Consider the following 21516-nt stretch of genomic DNA (forward strand, 5'->3'; position numbering starts at 1 on the left):
TTTATCGGACTTTTAAGTCTCAAAAGCCGATTTTATGTTTCGGACATTCTTCTTCTTACAATCTCTATCAAATTTAAAAGAGTTTATTTTCCATTTAGTGTCCAATCAATTGTCAGCACTTTTAATAAAGCAAACAGCTTTAAGTTTATCCGACAATGATTTATTTTCTTTCAAAAGTTGATTTTTTATAATCCACCACTGTTTCATCATGAACTCTGCCTCTCGCTGTCAAATCTTATGCCATTGTCATCTTTACTATAACAAAGCTTGGGTATCTTCTCACATGTCGAACTGCTATTTAATATGTCTTGCAAAAGCGTTATCGATATCAAAATGAAAGCAAGCGTGCCAGTGCTAGTTCCAGTTCCAGCACAAATAGTAAGTGTCCATCTCGTCCTTGATTGTTCTCAAATTCTCAAAGGCGGTGAGGAGAAATATCATGGGTATTTATAGCTGACACCTGGTTGATCCATGACATGACTATGAGCCATAGTTGCCTAAGGGTTGATGAAAGTTCGTCTTTATGACCGTTTCGTTCATTGTGAATATATTGTTAAAGAAAATTTGATCAATTTGCGAGTGAAACCTCGTCCCAGCTTCCGTTTTCCTGTTTTCAGAAGGAGTCAACGAAAGGGCCAGGTTTTAAAGATCTATAAAAGTAAACCTCCCGTCCTAAAACACCTCTTGACATAACAATCAGATCTGCACATTATAGTGTGTCGTACCAGGCGCATTCGTCCAGGAACCTTGTTTCTAAGTTCAATCTTCAGTGAACCGATCTTAAGAGTAAGCATGCCCGGCAAGATTTTTGGATGTTTTAGATAGTTGTTGTCAAGTGCAGTATTGCTGCCAACTAGATAATTATTGCAAATGATATCACAACTCCCCTTTGGTTTCTATAATCGTGAACATGAGACAGATCCGGAAATAAGTCATCCAAGACGCATGCGGAATTCAAGTCTTGTGCTAATGACGTCACTTTCCACACAGTACTTTGCTGGGGTCGTGGTCCTTCGACTTTTAGAAACTAATGAGAAGAAGAGAAGAAGGAGATGTAGCGTGTGTATATGTATGCTTCGATTGGTGATGGTGAATGCAATTTGCGAGCAGGCTGTATCGAACATGTCGAGTGAATTTACGAAACACGAAAACGAGAGCAGAATTATTGTATAGTCAATCATTCACCAACAGCACTCGGAGCAGCCTCATTAATTTGCTCTCCTCACAGATACGAAAAAGTATAAATATACCTGCGACCTTCGAACCGTCAAGAACTTCCACAAACTGACACCCGCGGATGCTCTACTTACATTTGTGTCACGAATCACGGGATTAGTGGGCCCTAGGTCACGTGGTGGAGTCCAGGGAGTCTGACGGACTCCTAGGGACTCCAGGGATCCAGTCGCCCTTTAGACTCCACGATGGGAGTATTCTATATAACGGCCTGTTACACCCTTTAGTTAGGAGCTTCGTGCTCAACTTTGTTAATATTCTTGACTTCGAATACAATTGCCTTATCTCACTTCATTCACCATACCAACCCACGTGACCTCACACAGGGTGAGGGCAGAGACGTAACAATCTGGTGGAAATAAGGAACTGAGGATCCGTAGCCCCGGCCCTGTCTGAAGCTTCCTTTAGCTTAACAAACTCAAAAGAGAATCTCACCTTGACACTCCGTGATTTGGACTCATTTCATTCAATGAAGCGCATATGAGTTGTTGATAACAAGCTTTCGTTTGACGACAGCAAATCCCCACTCGAACAAAAAAATATGATATTCCCACTCCCTAGTACCATCTATGAACAAGATCAGAAGTGATCGAAAGAGGCATAGTTCTAGCAGAGATCATCATTTAACCTGCCCTGCCCGCTCCTTGTCCTATATATGAAGTACCGGGGACTAATTCGAGTACCTCCAACATTAATTGATTGACTGGTAATTTCCGAGTCCAGGCAGAGGGGCTCATTATATACCTTTTCCACAGCCTCGTCTTGGCAGTCCTAAGGAGCCTACTGTGAAAAGCATCAATTCACTGCTAACAGTCGAAAAATTCGAAAAAGAGAAAACTAGTGAAGTTTAGTCACGAGTTGAGGACCGATTCAACTTTTCTGTTCGAACCCGCTCGCAAAGTCTATAAATACATCAACTTATCACCAAAGACTTTAGACTTTCCAATTGAAGAGAAACGAAACCAAATCTAGACGTGGTCGGGAGTAAGCTGTCAAAGAGGTATGCAGTGTAGATATCCTGGATCCGGGCCTGATAATCTACAATCGTGTTGGAGAAAGTTAAGATGTTCGAAGCTAGAGTTTTGATGAAAGAACTGTTGCCTCATATGCTATGCAACTTGACAACAAAATTGCGAGTGGCAGCAAAATGTATTCGAGATTCAAAGGAAAAGAATCTACTTTCCAGGGTTGAAAGAATATTCAAAGGAATAGTAAGCTCCAGGTGTATGCATCGTTCGCCTCCCTTTCACTATTACATGGTTAACAAAGCCTGTGTTGCACCGGCTTTGTCGTCAGCAGCATCTTCAGGTGTCAATGTTGTCGTTTGACACCTGGGGTGTGTGGAGCTATTTATACTTGGGAAAGATCTTGATGGAACGTGCTATACTGACGACCTTTCACTGTTTGAAGTCTCTCATTTCTTTTCCACCCTTTTAGATTGTGAATCCGCAGTCAAAGGGGTTCTTGCTTCTTGCTCTGTTTGGAGTTTTCTCATTCACCTCTATGTCTTGGATGTCGGATTGCTGATGAGTAACGGACGAGTGGCACTTGCTTCTCACTTTGTTGGATTTTCTTTCTCATTCACCCGACTGGTATTATAGATGTCGGATTGCCGATGAGTAACGGACGAGTGGTGCTTGGGTATAAAAGAACGCTTTCCCTCTTCTAGACAAAACGACGTCGGCACCTAAACTACTCGGCAAGGCGCATGGGACTGGGACTGGGAGAAGACACCCAAGGTACAGAAATTGGTTCAAGCGTTCGGAAAGTATGAGATATTGGATTCTCGTCCGAGTGTTGTGAAGTGTGTTATTGATATTGACCCTCGGGTGCATTATCAACAACGCTGTTGCTGTCAAGAATATTGATACGGGAATATAATCAGTGAATTGGCCAAGAGAAATAAAGCCGGAAAAAAGTCGGTATACTTGATCCGATTAAACGTCTTTGCAATTGTCTGACACGATGCCGCGCAACATTGACTACCTATGTAGAAGGTCCCCTGTCCGACATTACTATCCCCCCCCATGAATAAAGGGCCGGTGGAGGCTGATTAGCAACAAGGGGGTGTCTGCCAATAAAATTAAAAGTGTGATCTCCACCTTAGAAATTTCTAGATTCCTACTGGCACACCCCCCTGTCACTACACAGCCTCAAAATGTCTCCACCGGCCCTTTATTCATGGGGGGGGGGGGGGGGGGATAGTACCTTCGAGTGAAAGTCGGGCATGAGACCCGGATCTCCACCTTCCCGCAAACCCAAAAGTTCGTCATGAATATAAGAGGCTCGAGCGAGAACATGCTCGTGCAGCAAACAACTTTGAAACGAAACCTAGAAATCTCTTGGCAGGAAGATCTGGAGCATCGCTTGTCTCGGGAGACCCACTGCCAAGACTCAAAATCAACGACGTGCGAACATGGCTGTTCAAACGGATGCGAGTAATGCGTTATGATCAACGGAGGGATTCGAAGCGAGGAAACGGGGTAGGAAGGGAGACTTCCCCGGAATGAAATATTGGGTGCATGTGATGATGAAGGGGAGAAAGAGAGGAGGTAGGCAAGTCGAAATGCCAGAAGGAAGACTCACCAGTATGGTCATCAGCATCAGAATATATTTTAAGGAATGTATAAAGTCAATTCTACTAAGCTCTAACCCCCCTTCCACCCAAGGAATGACAGAATCCCAGATTCCACCATCACTCCCCAAGCTCCTCTCCACCACCAAGAATGTGAAGTAAGAAAACCCAATCTACAACGCTCAAGATTATTTACATGTCCATCGTATCAAACACCCCGTACCAGTCTCATATTAGAAAGGAATAATAATCTATTCCTCCTGGGCGAGAGCGCGAGCGAAGCGGCGCTTGCTGAGGTTGTACTCGATGGCGCGCTTCTTGGCAGCAGTGGATTGTGTGAATGCGACGGATCCACCGAAGGGACCGGCGAGAGCAGCGTTCTGGAGCTTGGCAACGCAGACGTTGCTGGCGCCACCGACTGAGCCGGAGCAGGTCATGCCAGCGGGCATTTGGATGGCGACGGGGAAGTCCATGGTGGAGGCAGCGGAGAGACCGCCAATGCCGATACCTGGGACGTTCTGGGTGACGGTGGCGGTCTTGAAGGCAGTTGGGTCGGTTCCACCGGAGGTGGCATCAACCATTGCGGTCAATGGGCCGGCACCGTCCTGGTTGACTTGGTGGAAGTTCATGTTGACAGTTCCGTCATCAGCGGTGGTGGGCATGCCAGAGGCGGCACCAGCACCAGCTGCGGCCTTGACACCAGTCTCAGAGGTACCCTTGGGGGTCTTGGTTCCACCGCTGGCGGCACGCTCACCGAGAGATCGGCGGAGGACGTTGGCAGCGTGGATCTCACGGGCAGCAACGGCCTCAGTGGTGTTTCCGTTTCCTCCCATGAAGAGAGAGACCATCTTGGCAGCGTCGACTGGTCCGCCACCGTTGGTTCGGCCAAGAGCGGTGGCCTTGCTGGTGCCGATCTCGTTCTGGCGGATGATGGAGGTGTCGGCCTCAGCACCGCAGGCTGGGGTAGCGCAATCACGAGGAGTTCCGTCGGCAACTGGATGAAAGTTAGAAAACTGATTGAAGCTCCTCAAGAGATCAATACGTACCTGAGAGACCTGGCATGGTCACACCGTTGGCACCTTGAACGGAGTCAATGACACCGTGGGCGAAGACATTGGTGGCAGCGAAGGCCGTGAGGAGGATTGCTGATGAGTATTGCATCTTGAAGGTTGTGTGGTGGATTGGAAGATCGAAAGGTAAAGATTATTAAAAGATAGTTATAAAGTTGGAAAAACTGAATGCGACCGGCGCCGGGCTGGATTCAAAGATAGAAGAGATGAAAGAAGAAGATGCTGAAGATGCTGATGATGAGGAAAGAGAGACTTTGAGAGGGATACCAAGATACTCTTATACTAAATCAACAACAAGCAGATTCGCCAGAAAGCTTGGTAGCTAAAAGACCGGATGCCGCGGCTTGGTACAGCTAGACAGCTAGACCAGCTTTCTGACATGGAGAAAAGTTTTCTGCTTGTTTGAAGAGTCGCATCTAACCACAAATCCGGCGATAGTTGTCCGAGACGTGAGAAGATCCGAGGACGGATCGCCATCACAGACAGAGAGGCTGTGTAGCTTCGAGATCAGGAGAACTGTAACAAGGTCTGCGATTGGATGCTGAGAGAAAGGTTGGGTAACCGACGGGATCGATGCAAGGTTATTTTGCAGATGCGATGGAGGATCTGATTACCAAGGTGATGCCCAATGAGAGACTCAGCTCGTTTGGCGAGGTAATGCAGTGTCTGTGATGAGCCACTAGAAGAGAATCATTGAGGATCATAGAGATACCTTTATTCAAGGATAAATAATTACACCCTTGAGGGTTTTAGAGCACAAACAAATCAAGGTCTTGGACCAATGAGTGAGTTGCTATCACTCAATTTGTATGTGGAAAGTGCTAGAAGTATAAACCCTCAAGGGTGTAATTATTTATCCTTGAATAAAGGTATCCACCGTGGCTGGACTCTCCAGTAGTCCCGGCGGCTGAGGCTCTGCGTGTTTGGATCTTGATCGAATCACGACTGGGGATAGTATCTAGAAAAGATTCGATTGGGTGAGTCAGGTTTCTGGTGGGGAGCGTACTGGAACAAAGGTAAGGTTGTGCCAGTTGCCTCCATACTTTCTGCTGGAGCACAACCGGTAGTTCAAGGATGGCGTAGATCCTCAAACACCTTATCCTTCATGCATGGGAAGCTTGGGCCATGTTTTCCCAGCCCTGGAGACCCAAACACTCGACCATCTCCGTCAGAAAGAGGTTAGATGAAGAAACCTCCGTAGGACATCCGGCGAATGGATGCTCGGTTCGTGCCTGGAGAGAAACTTCATGGGGCTCGCTCGAGCTCGCAAGGGTGTTCCAGAACAGGGTACTTAGACCTCTCGCATCGAATTCGGAACAGCTTGGCAATCTTGGCAGCAATGAATTGTAGCACTATCCCCAACACCGCCACAAACAACCGGTTCAGCTGTTTGAAAGTAGACTTGAAGATGTTGAGGTGAACTTCACCGCTTAAGCTTGAACGAATTAGACTGAGTGGCCGAGAATCTTCCATCTCAAAAACAATGACGCTTTAGCGCTGAACGTTGACGGCAGAGAGCAATTCCGGTTATGCTTCACAGTAGCATTACAGAGAAGACGAATCTTTGACTCCAGCTGCATTCATTTGCGTTGATTGCACGACGGGAATTTGTTTGGAGAAATCGAAGTTTCGATTCTTCGATGTTTCACCGCCTGCAGATCCGGGCACGGACCTTGACACGTGATCGAAGGTCACGAGGGAGGACACCTGCATCTTCGACGGCAACCTGGAACCTTCTTTGCCAACCTTTTCTTGTTATCAATGAAACGAAACGTATAACATATCCCACAGACTAATTTGTCAGATTCTCTACCAAACATTCATTACTTTTCAAAGGAATTTCCAACTTTGAGCCCTGGTAGCGGACTTTCTCTTCCGAATTTAATCTATCTTTTTGCTGCATGCGCTTTCTTTTCTTTTCACGGATATTTCAGCTTAACCGTACCCTCAGATGAAGCACATCCGCACGCCTCTTCTCAAGTACCTTGTCAAGTCCTCGAAGATCAGACATGCGGAAAATGCTCTGCTGTTGCAGACATCCAGAAGCTCCAAACCGCCGTCCGACAGTAGATAAGCTATTTCGCGCTCGTCCCTCGATCTAGACCCGCCACCAGTTTGGGGCCTAGATCCTACTCGGGTGATATCTTACCTCCCCTTGCAATATGGCTTTGGAATACCTCGTTCATCACTGTTAGCTTCATTTCTCTTGTGTTAGCTATTGTTGGGTTTCGGCCGCGAGGATTCGTACTGATGGCGATTATTGTTGCTGACCGTCATCGTCTTGTGCGTTTGATCGGACCTTGGCAAACAAACACGAACGCGAATCTCTGATTAAGCAACGCCAAGATTCGATTAAGCTTTTTTGTGTCTCCTGCCCAGCCAGCCAATCTTTTCCACCATCACGCCTCGATGGTAGTACTCGGTAGTATGCCGACTATCGAATACCCACGAATCTGCCTCACGGCCCGAAAGGAAACATCGTCCAGCTGTTGTCTCTCCTCAAGCCTGACCGTGTAGGTCGAATTCGGCTCCAGACTATACACAGCACATGAATTCCAAGACCTATCACAGCTCGACAGCTCAATAATTTTGATCTAGACTTTCATTTCTCGTACTGCGTATTATACCTATGCATGCTATTAACACCAGCGCCTACCCAAATACCAATGCCCGACATCTCTCAGAGAAAACATACGATCCTACACCGAATATGAACATGAAGTATCGAACAACACCCGGCGCCTAGATCGAGCCCAGATTCCAGACACGCCTAGAACAAACAGCAAACAGCACAAACGCCTCCATGACGCGACCTTGACTGCTCCGCATCCAACAGATCTCCAGGAACTCGTCCTCGATGCTCACAGCTCCAAGGCTCAGCAAGACATCGAACGACGTCCCCTGAAGCTTCCAAAATCTCACACTCTCCCTTGAATCCTTCACTCACGTGACACCCTCATTCTTCTTTTCCCTGACAAGCCTAACCTCCACCTCCCCAGGCTTCAATTCCCGTTCCTTGAGTCACGCACTCATCCTCCTCTCACTCTCCTCACACGCCTTACAAACCCCACCCCCAAAGACCCTCGTATGGCGTCTCCACCCCTCGGGACTAACCACAATCTCGCCCGTGACCTCGATCTCCTTTTCCACCCCGATGGTCTTCGTATAGCTCCTCCGTCTCGGGATGTCGATTTGCAACTGCTGCTGCTGCGGCTCGAATGATTCTACTATCGACGTAGAGGGAGACACCGAGGGCACGGATTCCAGGTTCCGGACGTTGGTCAGGTTTGTTTCTGCTAGGGTTGGGGAGGCGGGTCTTGGCATCCTGAGCAGTGGTTCTTGGTACTCGTATTTCTTCTCGTCGTTGAAATGTTCTATTTGCGCTGGTGGGAGTTTGTTGGAAGAGGTTCGGCGACGAATCAGGATTACGACGCAGGATATTAGGACGAAGGCCGCGAGGACATGGGGCATGGCTGGACTGGAGAAGATGGAGGAGGAGGAGGAGCAAGGTGCGTCTCCATGATTCGAAGCAGTTGATTCGGAAAGGACAGGCATGGTGGTGGCGGTTGGTATATAGACGACGGCGAGAGAAGAGAAGAGGAGGGGCACGAGGACAAATGTGATGCACTCTCACTCAGAACCTAATATTCCCTTCTTCCTCTCATTCATCGGTCATCGATCATCATCGGAGGGGAGGGGAAAGGAGAGGGGACCACCCTTATTTATGTATGTATGTACAGCATCTTTCCGTGCAGTTTAAATTAGCGGCGGCAAGTCGCTGGCTGCTCGCTGATGATGGTAGGAGCTCAAGATGAGACAATGAGGTGAGGTGGGCGTAAACGCCATCCGCCATCGTACCCTTCCCTCCTTCATTGAACCTAGTCGCTAGTCCAGTCCCTCCACCAAGCATACCATACACCGCAAGTAGGTAATGTTGGCTGGCAAGAAACGAGCTAGCATCTCCATCCCTCCTCATTATTGCCGCACACCTCATCTCTCTCTCTTCCTCGTCTACCGCGGCGAACAGGGAACAGCAGGAAAAGAAACGGAACAACCCAAACAAGGGATGGCGGCAAGGTAGGGCAGAAGTGGATCCGGATGCGGACCCCTGCTCTGCAATGCAGATGTAATGTACGAAGTAATGTAATGTAACTCTAGCTGGCAACGATTGCGGTGGTGGTGGTGGTTCGTGCTCTGGGAATCCATCCAAAAGGGAAATGGAACCAAGAAACGTAAGCCGTGATCTGACGCGCATGCGACAACGACAAAATGAATAGAACGAAAACCCAACCCGTTTCCCTTTCATTTCTTCATGTCAGGGCCTACTTGCATCGTGCATTACATTGCATTTCCCCTCCCTTCCTCCCTTCTACATCCCTGTCCTGCTCAAAAGTCCATCATTCATCGGCCTTTACATAGCTAGCTAGTGTAGCTCCAACTTAAACTCACTCGTCTCGTTTTCTTTTCAGCCCTGTATGGATCACGCCAACCCCACCTCACCAAGAAACGCCCCCTGCCCCTCCAATCACCCGCCCGCAAAAAGGTCACTCACTCACTCCTCCCCTCCTCACTCCTCGGTCTTTGGCCATAAGGCTGTTTTTCATCAGCTGGCTCTGCTTTGCTTTGCCTGCTCCCGTCGATCTCCCGCGCCTATGCTATAACGAGTAACTTTCCAGCTCGCCGCTATTCAAAACCGACCAACAATATTAGTTACTACAACAATGAATGAATGAATGGAGCGAGCGAGCGAGCGCTTCTTGGAGGCGAGTCTGTCATGTCTGTCATCCAACAATCATGAAGAAAAAGAACGATGGCCAAACAAGGTGATCGATTGCGCCGCGCCGTAAAAGCACCAATCGCTCTCCCCTCTCCAGTTGTACGTACATACCATACAGACAGAATAATCGCCGCCGCTGCTCGAGAGATCAGATCGCAAATAAGTACGGGAGGTAAGCTGCACCCCATACACCCATACCACCCATACTCGGAATATCGGCCCCGTCCCTTCCTCGTAAACGGAGTGAGTGAGGGAGTGTGTTACTGTTTTACTTTCCTGCTCATGATTTCTCGACTCCATGTATTGTGTTGGTGTGGATTTTTCAGCTCACATCATCATCCTAGCGCGCTTCGCTTGCGCGCTATACCGGGGTTTTCAGCTGCGGTTGGTACGTGCGCGGCGTATGCTTTTTGGGTAGTGGATGGGGATGGGATATATTGGAGCGAGGGGGTGTGATATCATTTGTACTCACCCCCGACCAGCCAGCATATTTCATTCGTATTAATGCTGCAAAGCAAAACCAAGATCTCGGGAATCTTGCCTTGGCATTTTCTGTATTGATGTACTGGTTTCTTTCCTTGTTGAGGAATTCTGCGACTGACGGACAGACAAGTGATGGGCATAATGTCATCCGTCCACTGTATACCAAGGTTGATATTGCACAAATAAAATCCCCGATCCTGACCTAGCTGAAAGCCATGCTTCGAGAAGAACTCTATTATCGATTGCATTAATCCACTTTCACGACACCGACACCGCTGTTTTCTTTCTCCCCATCTCTCTTCTCCACACCGGTACTCGATATGACCAGAACCTTACTCATCCAGATCATTACTCATGTGGCTGATGATGACGATGAAAAGTGGCAAACAAAACATCTGGAATCAATTCCCTTCCCTCCCCGAGGTCTTTTCGCCCCCAACCCATAAATAAATAAACAGGCAGCACGTGTCTCCAAGCCGTGCATTTTCCAAATCAGTAAGTATATCGTCACTCACCCCTTCCAGCAAGTCTTGAGCTCCCATCTTCCCTTCCCTTCTAAGCAGATCATTCTCACTACATAATCAAAGCCAACCCTCGCTCATTGGACACCGTCCCGAATATCGGAATATCTATCTGCATTAACGTGATAGTCTAAACTCTAACTAATAAACTTAGGTAGCTAGCTAGCCATCATTCACAACCCGTTCCTTTTTGGACGATCCACTATTAGGGCTGATATTGATCGCTGATCTGATCCGATCCGCATCGCATTCTCGCTTTCCCTCCCAATATTCTTGCTTGCTTGCTTGCTGCCCAACTCGTACCTTATGTATGTAAGCATGTCGTATAAAATTTCCATTTCCATTTCCATATGCATATTGGCCCGTGTGCGGTACGGTGCGTGCGGATCTCGGACCTCACCTCACCTCACTTCGCCTGCTAAGGAGTGAAGTAATCAAGAATCAATCATCCATCGAAAGGACTGGTATTTTGGTTTCGCAAATAAGCTAGAGTCGTAGCTAGTTGAATGATGCTCCACTCCACTCCGTCCCGCTCTCGTACATCGGTCATAATAATTTACACCCAGATCAATCCATCCATCCACGAGAGGCCTGCACGTGTAGCAAGGCCATCAGAGTAATAAACGCTCAGAGAAAAAGAAGAAAAAACCCATGCCCGAAATTTGAAACAATCGGGCCTGCCCACTTCTCACTCGATAGCACTGACATTTCGCTCCATCCCCGCTAACCTCATATTCCTTTGCGCCGCTTCCTGACTCTCCCGAAACTTCTCCCACCCTTCGGGATCTTGTTCCATCAATTGCCTCCTTAACAAGCTTGCCTCATTATTCAGCTCCTCGAGAACAGCATCTGACCCACCACTATTGACTCTATCCTTGATTTCTTCACCGCCTAGACCTTCTACCATGGCTCTCAATAGTTGGAGATGGCGGGGCGTTTCTTCTCGTCCAGTCGTGCCATGCTCATGATCTTCTTGTTCAGGCTTCAGGATATCCCTACGGAACTGTTGTCCGAATCGATGCATGCGGCCCTCCTCCTGAGAAAGCGCGCGTGAGGCAAGTGAGACGTCCGAATTGTGTCTCGAGAGCATGGGACGAATATGATCTTCGTCATCAGAGAGTGGTGCCTCAACAAGAGCAGGCTCGGTATCGGATATAGATCCTTGTCCGTCTGCTCCCATGCTCAAGTCGATGCTGTCTGATGGGCTGGCTAGACTCATGTCAGGCAAAGGCGGTGAGGTAACAGCCGTGGGTAGACGGGTCTCTGGATATTCATCCTCGAATCGTTTGATCATGCCCTCAAGTGTCTGGTCAAGGAACAGTAGTCGGACTGAGAGGTGGTTAGCGTTACTGGTCCAAGCTGCTTCGGCTAAGTACTCACGATAATTGTTTCGATCTGCAGCCCGCGCTTCCTTCACCAAGGCAGGTTGTAATCGCGCTCGTATCTTGCGAGCACTTCCGAGAAGATTCTTTGACATGTCCTTGGCCTTGCCACCACTGACAGGGGTACTCGGTGTCGCCGAACCACTACCTCCTTGAGACATACCAGAGAATGTCCGATCTGCAGACGGTCTCCTGGAATCATTGCCTCTATTTCTTAAGCATATGCCCAATGCCTTGACAACTCCCGTTCCACCAATTACGTAGTCATCGTCAGGTGCTGGCTCGTCATCATCGTGATTCTCGTGGAAACCCTCAACATGACCAACAAGATGCAATAGCACGTCAGGAACAGCGACTTCTTTCTCACCTCCGTGAGGATCTGAGATGGCTGCTGCGGCTTCGCTGATCTCAGCTACCGGGCCGCGCTCCATATTCCATAAGCAGTAAGCAACGACTTGCTTAGCAAGGGCTTTCACAATCTCACTCGACTCTGGTGACGGCACTTCAATGTCTATGCAGATGATGGTTTTGGAAACACGGACGGCCGCCATGAGGGATGCGTATAATGCGCAAGCTTCTTCTTGGTTGGCTTCGTCCTTCGCATCTGCAAGGGCTGCCAGACCAGGATTTTCCATAATGTTCACATGAGCGAGATTCGGGGATTCCGGAAGGATCTCTGCGAGAGCAATAGCCTGTTCGGAAGTCATTGAGACATCTGTCAGATGTATTCGCTTCAGTGTTGGCATTTTGGGTAGATATCTGAGACAACGTCAGCGAATCATTCGAAGCCGACCAAAGATTACATAGACGACATGAAGCACGCCATTCGGGTGTGAGTATGTCCAATAGATACAGTAGCAGTGGCCTTGATGCGACCAGAGGGCTGAAGACGTAGGGCTGAAGTTAGAAGACGGGAGAAGTCAGCCGAGGCGGTTTTGAGCCGCATCGTCAGCCGCACCGCAACACTGATCTGGGTAGGCAACCTCTTTCGCATTCCAAATCTCTCATTTGATGACTGCAGAAAAGAAATTCTTACATACCTTCTGAGTAAGGAGAGGGCACTAGGCTCCGAATCGAACAAGCCATGGTTCTGAGAGAGATCAATGAATCGGAAATTCTTCAGCTTCGCCAATGCCGGGAAAAGGGTCCACAGAGAGTCTGGGGTAAGGTTGCAGTTTGCTAGACTCAATGCGTAGAGTTGGTTATCCCCGTCCAACGCATCGGCTATTACCCCAAGCTGATCCTTGAGATCATTTCCGCCCAGATCCAAACCTTCGCACTTTCCATCGCGGACGAAGCGAGAGACGTGCTGCATTCCTTCAGGAGTGATGTCGTTACCGGCGATACCGAGACGTCGTAGACCGGATTTGATTACTCCATCGATCAGATTGCCCAATTGTTCAGTTGTTAAACTACATTCCGCCATGTTCAGCAACTCAAATTCTCTCCCACCCAATCGCTCACCAATGGCCCTTCCGAGGACGCAGGCCGTATCTGCAGTGGAATTCGTCGTACTTGTCCGGGTGAGGGTGAGATGACCAGGTCCATGAGAAGGTGGAGACGGTGGAGGAGCTATGGGCTGAGGAAATGGGACTTTGGATAGGTCAATCGATTTGAGAGACCGGCACATAGTGAGAAATGTCGATATGTACCGCCAGCCATCTCGACCAATCTTAGTGTTGTTCTTGAAAACTACACGTTCCACAACACCTCCTTGAGGTACTTCTCCCCATTTTCCTTTGTGGCCTTTCCGTCTCTCCCAGTCAGAACACTTTGCAGCCAATAATCCTGCCAGGATGACACGGACACCTTCATCAGTAAGACCACAGTTTTCCATGACTAGTTCCTTTACCGGTACTACAGCCAAGTAGTCCCCAAGGGTCACCAGATCAGGGAGCTGGAGCCAGTACCCAGTCAAATCCAACTTGCATACCAATCCAGAGGTTGATGTTCTAGTTGCTAAGGCGGTCAGCTGTTCGGTGATTTTCTTCAGGATCGGTGTTTCCCGTAATTGGCAGCATCGACGATATATTCGAACGGGATCTGTGGTAGGTGAAGCCTGAGTCTTCGGAGTCCCCGTTCCAGTGGGTGTATTGCTCATGGAGCTGTCACTTGGATTTCTGACTAGCTCAACAGGAAGAGTGCCGTTGGCCTCTGCTAGTTTCCTCTTCTTCTCCTTTCTGGCCTTTCTCTCCTCTTCACTACGCTTCTTTTTCTCTTTCTTTTTGGTATTATCCTTTTCTCCAGGAGGATCGTCTGGAACTTCTTGTGTTGTTTCAATGACCTCCTTGCCAGGTGACGGTAGTTTCTCCCCAGTGGCTTTAACAACACCATCGGTTTCCTTTTCTTCCTTGATGGCCTCAGGTTGCTTCAAGGCTAGCCCCTCACCCTTCTCCATCCTCTTCTTCTCTCTTTTCTCTTTTCGCTTCTCATCCTCGACATCGTCATCGTAATACCGTGGACCACTTGCTATCTCTACGTCCACACAGAATGCCACCCTTCTTAATTTCGACTGGTCAAGGTCGGTTATCCGACAACGTTCCCGATTATGATCCACATTCAGCACCTTTCGTTCACATATTCCATGATGCACACCTCGGGCTGGGGCGGCCAATTGTCCTCCAGAGCTCGATAATCTTCGCAGCGCACTTTGTAAGAAGCTAGGTTGTGTAGACTTTGGAGGAGCCGGCGTATATGGTGCATCTCCAGTAACCTTCGCAGCATGTGGTAGGATTGCGTTCTTGGGAGAACTTGGACCAATGGGTACTGGCGGATCGGTGGAGGGTGTGGTGGATGGTACCGCATTGCTGGGTGTTACATGTGCATTATGTGCTCCTGGTGAAGAAGAGAACTTCGAGGAGATACTGGACAACCAGGAATTCCGTCTGGATGTATTTGGGGACACCGAGCCGGGTTTCTGCATACTCCCATTCAGTGTGACTGTCTTTTCAGAGGAGGCACTTCGCGAATAGTTGGGTCGGGCAGGTATCGCTTTCGGAGGTGTGGGCTCATGCTCGTTCGGAGGATGGCTATTGCCATTGTGTGCTATCGAATGACTCTTTTCAGACGGAGGAGTTGTGCTACTTCGAGTTGCTTGTGGTCTTGAATTGTGATCTACTAAGAGGCATGGTTAATGTTTTCTCTTCCTTCGGACTGGGGTAAGGCTCAGTGCCCAGCAGACATTGCAGACAAGGCTCAGGCAATTCTTCTCATACGTACCTTTCGCATTACTGTTACTGTTCGTATGTTTGCTCATCCAACTCACATCGACGCCGTGAACACTCTCCATTGTTGCCGACTCCTTCGTTGAGGGGGAAAGCCGCGGTTGATATCAGAGAGGGAAGTATTTCGGGATTGTAGACGGCACTCCAAGCTGAGCTGAGATAAGCCTGATTAACATTGAAGATGCTGAGCCATGATGCGCAAAAAGAAGTGAATGCGAACGCGCTCGCCGTCGTCGCTGGTGCAAGACTGGTTTGTAATCCGATCACAGTGTACGAGAAAGACTCTCCTCGCACGAGACTTCGATAGTAGTGAATTCTCGTGCTCTGGTAGAAGTGGGAAGGCGAGGGTCTCCGTCATGTGCGGATCTGCTGAGGAGTGGGCTCGAATCTAATTCGCCAAGAAGCATCGGCGCCCGGTCGATAGCAGGAACTTTCCGCAAAACCAAGAGGATGGGCCCATCGAGAAATATCGCCCGAAAATGGTGTGTTTTGATAATCTTTGCACAGCTTAATAATCATTTGCCGCAGTTTTGAATCAATCAGAAGTGGAGTTTCCCCCCTTTGCGAGAAACAACGAGAAACAACCGCAGTTGCCCGGACTTGTTGCTTGTTTTGTCAGTGAGGTCACATGTCGTGCAGAATAGCACAGTAATCACTGTGACTTAACGGGACAGACGGGATAGAGGTTAGTGATTCTGAATTAGGATCCTGATATCATAGTCACGAAGTTCAATGAAGGAAGCATATCTGGAGGTTCATTGCAATGCATTCAAGTCTTTTTGCTGCCAGAACTCCTCATGACGGTCATCCCATGATTGCAGAGCCAATTCGACGGATGCAGAAGCGAGAAAGAGCGAAATAACATAGAGACAGAAGTTTAGTCCTCCTTGAGCTCGGCAATCTTGGCCTTGACTCTCTCCATCTTCTCCTCCTTGGTGGCCTTGCGACCCTTGTACTTCAGCGACTCCTTCTTGTACTCCTCCTTGGGCTTCTTCTCCTCGGCATCCTCAGGCTTCTTGAAGGGATCCTCACGAATTTGCTTGTGAGCCTCCTGGTACAACTCCTCCAAGCCATCAGCCTCAATCTCATCATCGATGTAGCCCTGGAATTGGGACTTGTATCGCTCCTCATCGTCGTCGGCAAGGGTCTCCATGTACTCGGCAACGTGGCCAGCGTAGATGTACTTGCGAAGGGTGTCGGCATCGAGCTCCTTGGTTTCGATGTCGTAACCTGGGAAGCGGTTCTCGGAGTGGGGAATGAGAATACCACCATCGGAAGCACCCTTCATGGCACCGAAGACACGGGCACCAGTGGAAGTACGGGCAAGACCAACATCGAGGAAGGCCTTGAATGGTCGTCGCTCTGCCTCAGAGACCTCGGTGAGCTTGTATTCTCCATCAGCCTCCTCGACACCTTGGAAGTCCTCATCCATGCCGAGCTTCTTCAAGACACGACGAGCGATCAGGAGACCAGTGCAGTATGCGGCAGCCCAGTTGGTAAGACCGTGTTCGATACCGTAGGCTTTGAGTTCGTGGGAGTAGGCAACGCAGAAGACCTTGTCGCCAGTGATCTCAGAGGTCACAATCTGCATGATGATATCGCGGTTGGTGAATCGGACGACGAGACGGTACTTGGGGGCATTGTACTTGTTCTTGGCTTGGGTGATGAGGCGCTTGCGGGCATAGTAATCGGTCTTTCCAACACGACGACGCTTGTACTTGGTTTGGTAGCGGCTGTTGACAATCAGTATTGCACGAAGATGAGAGATTCGCAGATTCTTACCTGTAGTACGCCGAGTTCTTGACCAGCTTGGTGAAAGGCTGCAATCATGAATTAGCCCATATCCTCGAATCCGCAGTTGACATTTCAGATCTGAGATCCGAACATTCTGCAGGGACTCTCAAGTTCTCTTTGGCATTTCTGCTCATTCGAGGAACTTTGATCGCCAGATTGTGTAGTCCACTGTCTGCGCAGCGCAGACAATGAAGTAATTGCATCAACTTACCATCTTGACAGATTTACCGCACTATTGCTGGATTGAAGTTGTCGATGTTTGGGAGAGGAGAGGAAGCAACTTTGAAATCGTGTAAGTGCGAAAATTATTTGTGGCCTCGCTTGTGTGCCCCACCAGCTTCAGGCTGTAAATATTTTGCAGGGTCGTTGACGAGTTTGAACAAGAACCGATCAAAACGTCAATATATGCCAGACTTGCATAACTTGACGACGAGTCAATTGTTTACGATCGAACTTGTACCCAGTCTCCATGAGAAGATCAGTTTCCATTTTGTTCAATGCCTTGCACGTGACCGATGTTTCCAAATCGGGAGGCGGTCAATCTGAGACCGACGAACCTCGGCTTACATCTTCACTTCTTTCTGTAATCAGTTCCATTCTGTCTCTTCATTTATTTTCAATGTCACAAGAAGATTTCCCTGTCGATTTTGTTTTAGAGAGTATAGAATCCATAATGCCGACTTCAAAACAGCCAAAGGTTTTGTAGGTTGAATTACCCCGCTATTCTTGGATCATAGCTGATACTGCCCAAGATTATTTGATATTGGGGGAGTTTGTGTAAGAGGACTTTCCAGATCTGATCGTATTGTCCTTTTAGCTTTGTAAATCTAGTCCAACTAGTGTTGACAGATAGTTCAAGCTTTCATACTTCTGAACTTAATGTTGTGTCCTACATTCGATTCGACACATAAGACTTGTTAAGCTCGGTTGACCTTCTCAGTTAAAAGCAGAGAAGTTTTGAGTTTAGTTTTCAATTACATTCTCACTTTCTATCTGCAGTTTTATCACGCCAGTAAATCATCCATTGTGTCTTTTCTTCCGCTACATTTCCTGGACAGCATTGTTACAGCCAATGTCTTTTCGTCTCCCAAGTTCTGTAAACCAAGCACCTTCCCTCAGTTACTTCAAGTTCGACAACATGAACCTTATTACAATCCAACATCTTTCTCAGCCCTTCAAACAATCACCACTAACACCCTCCCCCCAGGTCGTCTCCCCCTTCCAAGCAATCCTCGACTACGAAATATCCCACGGCATCCCACCCGGCTGGATAAACTACACAATCTCCCGCACCCGCCCCTCAACCTGGCACCTCCTCGAACGCAACGAAATCCCCGTCTCCACCGCCTTCTACACCTCCTTCACCCGCGACCTAACCAACGCCTCGCTCTGGCCCACCTTCTACGCTCTCGCCCTCTCCCGCGACCCTTCCTTACCGCCCACCACCCCGCCCGTCCCCTCCGTTGACGGCGAAGAACTATTCTGGAAAATGATGGACAAATCCCGGACTTTAGACCCGTGGATGTACCCCGCCTTACTCGCGCTAAAAGAAAGCAAGAAATACATCCTAGCAGCGTTGAGCAACACGATTATCTTTCCAGAGGAACATCCGTATGCGAATCCGGCGCCGGAGAAGGATGTTAGACGGTTGTTTGATGTTTTTGTGAGCAGTGCGCATGTAGGGCTGCGGAAACCGGATGTGCGGATTTATGAGTTGGCGTTGGAGATGGTTAATGATTATGCTCAGAAAGAAGGAAAATTGGGGGAGGGGAAAGGGATTGAGGCGGGGGATGTAGTGTTTTTAGATGATATTGGGGAGAATTTGAAGACGGGGCGGATGGTGGGATTTAGGACTATTAAGGTGAAGTTGGGACGGGCGTTTGAGGCTGTTGATGAGCTTGAGGAGGTTACGGGTATGCGGTTGGCTGGAGATCATCCTAGGGTGCCTGTTTTACCTGTTGTTAATAAGAAGGGGAGGGAGGAGAAATTGTGATTAGAGTTGGAAGATTGTAGACTTTGAGGAGAATGTTTTGTTTTGTGAAAAATCATTGGTATTACCCGACTCTGATTTAGTGCTATTCTATACAATAATCAAGACATACAACATGAATTCATATCTCATTTCCCAAGCAAAGAACGCCAGCATCCCATAATCACACAATCTCATCCGTTTCTCAGCTCTCGCCCTTGACAGGACTCGCAACATTGCCAAGAATCAAGCTTTCGAGTTCCCAAGGACTCAATGTACTTCTCCTCCTACTAGCTTTCTGGCTTCTGCCGACATCTCTAGCTTTCCTCTTCCTGCTCACACCCTCTCCTGCACAATCAGTGATTTGTGCTTTCCCAACATCGAATTCATCGACGTCCATATCTCTCGCTGGCTCTTCTCTGGCTTGTTGTTGCGGAGTAGGAGGTGGAGGCATTAACTTCTTGTCATCAACAGAAGTTTTCGTTCTATTTGCTCTCGCGGCCTTTATCTTAGCTCTCACTCTCGCAGCATCAGCTTCGCGCTCGCTGGCTGCTAATTTGGCTGCGATGCTAGCCATTGTAAGTGGGCTTTGCATTGGTGGCTGTTCTCTTGGTCTTGGAAGTCGACTTTCGTTGCTTCGTTGCAATCTCGGTGTCGCATTAGGGTTCAGTCTTGGAGTAGCGCGGGAAGACTTGTCTGGAGAGATTGAACGCTCGCGTCGGCGTGATGGAGGCAGTGCTGTATTTGTAGCTTTGAGTAGGGAAATTTCATCTTCAGGCGGAGTGAGTTTTGTTGATGGTGTTGCTCTCTGTTGGCGGGTTGAGGTCTGAGGTGTAGATTTTGCGGATTTCAGACGTTTCGGTGAGGATTCGATTTGAAGGAGGTCGTAGGTGTTTTCCTCGATGATTGTGGTGAAACCTTCTTGTTCACGTGGCTTTGGACTGAGAATAGCTACTTTGTTTCCACTCGTCTCTTTCAGAGGCGACAGCTGAGGTGCAGGTCCAGGAGAGGTCGAGGAAGTCGTATGAATGGTATAGTTCGGTTCTTCTTCTTCCATCTGCTCTTCAGAAGCCTCTTCGGATACTTCCTCGGATATCTCGTCAACTGGCTCTTCTTCGAACAGACTAGAATCAGAGTCGTCAAGATCTTCGTCGAAGTCGGGCTCGACGGGCTCAACCATCTCAGACTCGTCCATAGCATCGATATCGGCTTGGGTATCTCCTTCTCCCTCAGCTTCTTCCATAAGAGTCGATAGTTGATGTTGTTCGTTCTCGTCCTTTGTCTTGAGCGGACTAAGCAGGAGACCCATCTTCAACTCTTCCAGATTGACGGTCTGTCCACTTCGAGCCATCCTCTTTCTCCAGCCATCCATCATCTGGACCGCATCTCTCCATCTACTCTCCATTTTCTCCCACCCTTCTCTCAACCGTATGATCTCTTCCTCTCTGACTTCAACCTCCTCAAGAGGCACGAAACTTGGATTCGTCAACAAAGTCCTCACATGCTCAATAACAGCATCCATCTCCCCAGCCAAACTCTCATATCCCATCTCCACAACCTCCACCACCTCATCGCGACCCTCCTTCTCCCATCCACTGAGCGTCCTCAAATCCTCCACCGTCCTCCTCACTAACGCAGCCAGATTCTCGTTCTCCTCACTTAATCCCCTCGCCAACTCCGTCAAGAACTCATTCGTCTCACTCCTCAAATCATACCCCTCATCCATCGTACTTGCACTCCCACCCTTCTCTCCCTCCCCAACTCCCCCAACAACACTTATCTCCCTGACACCCACCGCCTTCCCACCACCCCTAACCCTCTGCCCATCCCCAACATGTTTCTTCAACCCCTCAATAACCCTCTCCCTCTTCCTCACCTCCACCGCACACTGATTCCTACTCTGCTGCACCAACGTCTTCATCCTCGCCATCTCCTCCCTCAACACCTTAACCGCATTCTCCGCACTCTTAATCTGCGTCTTGAACCCCCGTTCCGCCGCCTCCTGGATGCCCAACTTTCTTTGCGCCTCTGCATATTTCGTCTGCACCCTCTCCAAATCCGTCGTCTGGCGCAGCGAATCCGCGCGCAGGGTTCTCAAGGTCGTTGTCAAAGTTTCGCGCTGTGTTGCGTCGCGCTGTTGGGCAATCAGTTAATATCTGGAAAGGAAAAGGAGGAGGAAAATAAACTCACATCTCTCCTCAAAATCAAATCATTGACCACACTCATAATCCGTCCCATACTAGCCTCCAACCCACCCTCGCCTCGGTCGGGGCGCGCGAAATCGATACTCTGCCCATTGCGCAGGAGGCCGCGGGACAAGAGCTGGTTGTTGATGTACAGGGACGCGGTGCGGAGGTTGTCTGGATCCATTTCCTCCTAATTTCTGGAAGGGAATTTGTGGTATACTGGAGGAAAGAAGACTCGGACTGGATTCCATGCGCGGAGGGGTAGGTATTGTTCTTGTTATGCTGGTCGAGCGTGATGCTGG

General features: G+C 48.7%; 7 protein-coding genes across 7 annotated transcripts; 1 reads left to right on the forward strand and 6 right to left on the reverse strand.

The window, feature by feature from the left end:
* Positions 1 to 3835: 3835 nt before the first annotated feature.
* On the reverse strand, positions 3836 to 5064 carry LY89DRAFT_31559 (uncharacterized protein). Its single transcript, XM_018206668.1, has 3 exons — positions 4855 to 5064; positions 3922 to 4802; positions 3836 to 3857 (listed from the first exon to the last, which is right to left on the reverse strand). The coding sequence occupies exons 1-2, from the start codon at positions 4967 to 4969 to the stop codon at positions 4060 to 4062; spliced, it is 858 nt and encodes a 285-aa protein (XP_018072275.1). The 5' UTR covers positions 4970 to 5064; the 3' UTR covers positions 3836 to 3857; positions 3922 to 4059.
* A 2835-nt stretch (positions 5065 to 7899) lies between these two features.
* On the reverse strand, positions 7900 to 8433 carry LY89DRAFT_732629 (uncharacterized protein; the record flags this gene model as incomplete). The annotated part of the gene is made up of 1 exon (XM_018219706.1): positions 7900 to 8433. One exon carries the CDS (start codon positions 8431 to 8433, stop codon positions 7900 to 7902), a length of 534 nt encoding a protein of 177 aa, XP_018072276.1.
* Positions 8434 to 8514: 81 nt separating this feature from the next.
* On the reverse strand, positions 8515 to 9546 carry LY89DRAFT_31592 (uncharacterized protein). The gene has a single exon (XM_018206673.1). It carries the CDS (start codon positions 9182 to 9184, stop codon positions 8597 to 8599), a length of 588 nt encoding a protein of 195 aa, XP_018072277.1. The 5' UTR covers positions 9185 to 9546; the 3' UTR covers positions 8515 to 8596.
* A 1801-nt stretch (positions 9547 to 11347) lies between these two features.
* LY89DRAFT_668134 (cell wall biogenesis protein-like protein Mhp1) lies at positions 11348 to 15330 on the reverse strand (the record flags this gene model as incomplete). Its single annotated transcript, XM_018213020.1, has 4 exons — positions 11348 to 11988; positions 12040 to 12800; positions 13082 to 15158; positions 15261 to 15330. 4 exons carry the CDS (start codon positions 15328 to 15330, stop codon positions 11348 to 11350), a joined length of 3549 nt encoding a protein of 1182 aa, XP_018072278.1.
* Positions 15331 to 15954: 624 nt separating this feature from the next.
* LY89DRAFT_683912 (translational machinery component) lies at positions 15955 to 17354 on the reverse strand. Its single transcript, XM_018214777.1, has one exon. It carries the CDS (start codon positions 16854 to 16856, stop codon positions 16143 to 16145), a length of 714 nt encoding a protein of 237 aa, XP_018072279.1. The 5' UTR covers positions 16857 to 17354; the 3' UTR covers positions 15955 to 16142.
* A 458-nt stretch (positions 17355 to 17812) lies between these two features.
* On the forward strand, positions 17813 to 19052 carry LY89DRAFT_582814 (HAD-like protein; the record flags this gene model as incomplete). Its single annotated transcript, XM_018209183.1, has 2 exons — positions 17813 to 17836; positions 18267 to 19052. Coding segments are annotated over 2 exons (810 nt in total), but the record flags the coding sequence as incomplete, so codon positions are not given.
* Positions 19053 to 19233: 181 nt separating this feature from the next.
* On the reverse strand, positions 19234 to 21398 carry LY89DRAFT_668137 (uncharacterized protein; the record flags this gene model as incomplete). The annotated part of the gene is made up of 2 exons (XM_018213021.1): positions 19234 to 21162; positions 21219 to 21398. 2 exons carry the CDS (start codon positions 21396 to 21398, stop codon positions 19234 to 19236), a joined length of 2109 nt encoding a protein of 702 aa, XP_018072281.1.
* Positions 21399 to 21516: the final 118 nt, after the last annotated feature.

This window comes from Mollisia scopiformis, assembly GCF_001500285.1.
Source record: "Mollisia scopiformis unplaced genomic scaffold LY89scaffold_10, whole genome shotgun sequence".
NCBI lineage: Eukaryota > Fungi > Ascomycota > Leotiomycetes > Helotiales > Mollisiaceae > Mollisia > Mollisia scopiformis.

Bases quoted from the DNA above. Each gene is read 5' to 3' on its own strand.
- LY89DRAFT_31592 (XM_018206673.1), bottom strand. From the start codon at position 9,184: ATGAAAGGGAAACGGGTTGGGTTTTCGTTCTATTCATTTTGTCGTTGT.
- LY89DRAFT_31559 (XM_018206668.1), bottom strand. From the start codon at position 4,969: ATGCAATACTCATCAGCAATCCTCCTCACGGCCTTCGCTGCCACCAAT. The intron at 4,803-4,854 runs GTACGTATTGAT...ACTTTCATCCAG, and splicing joins GACCATGCCAGGTCTCTCAG to TTGCCGACGGAACTCCTCGT.
- LY89DRAFT_683912 (XM_018214777.1), bottom strand. From the start codon at position 16,856: ATGCAGATTGTGACCTCTGAGATCACTGGCGACAAGGTCTTCTGCGTT.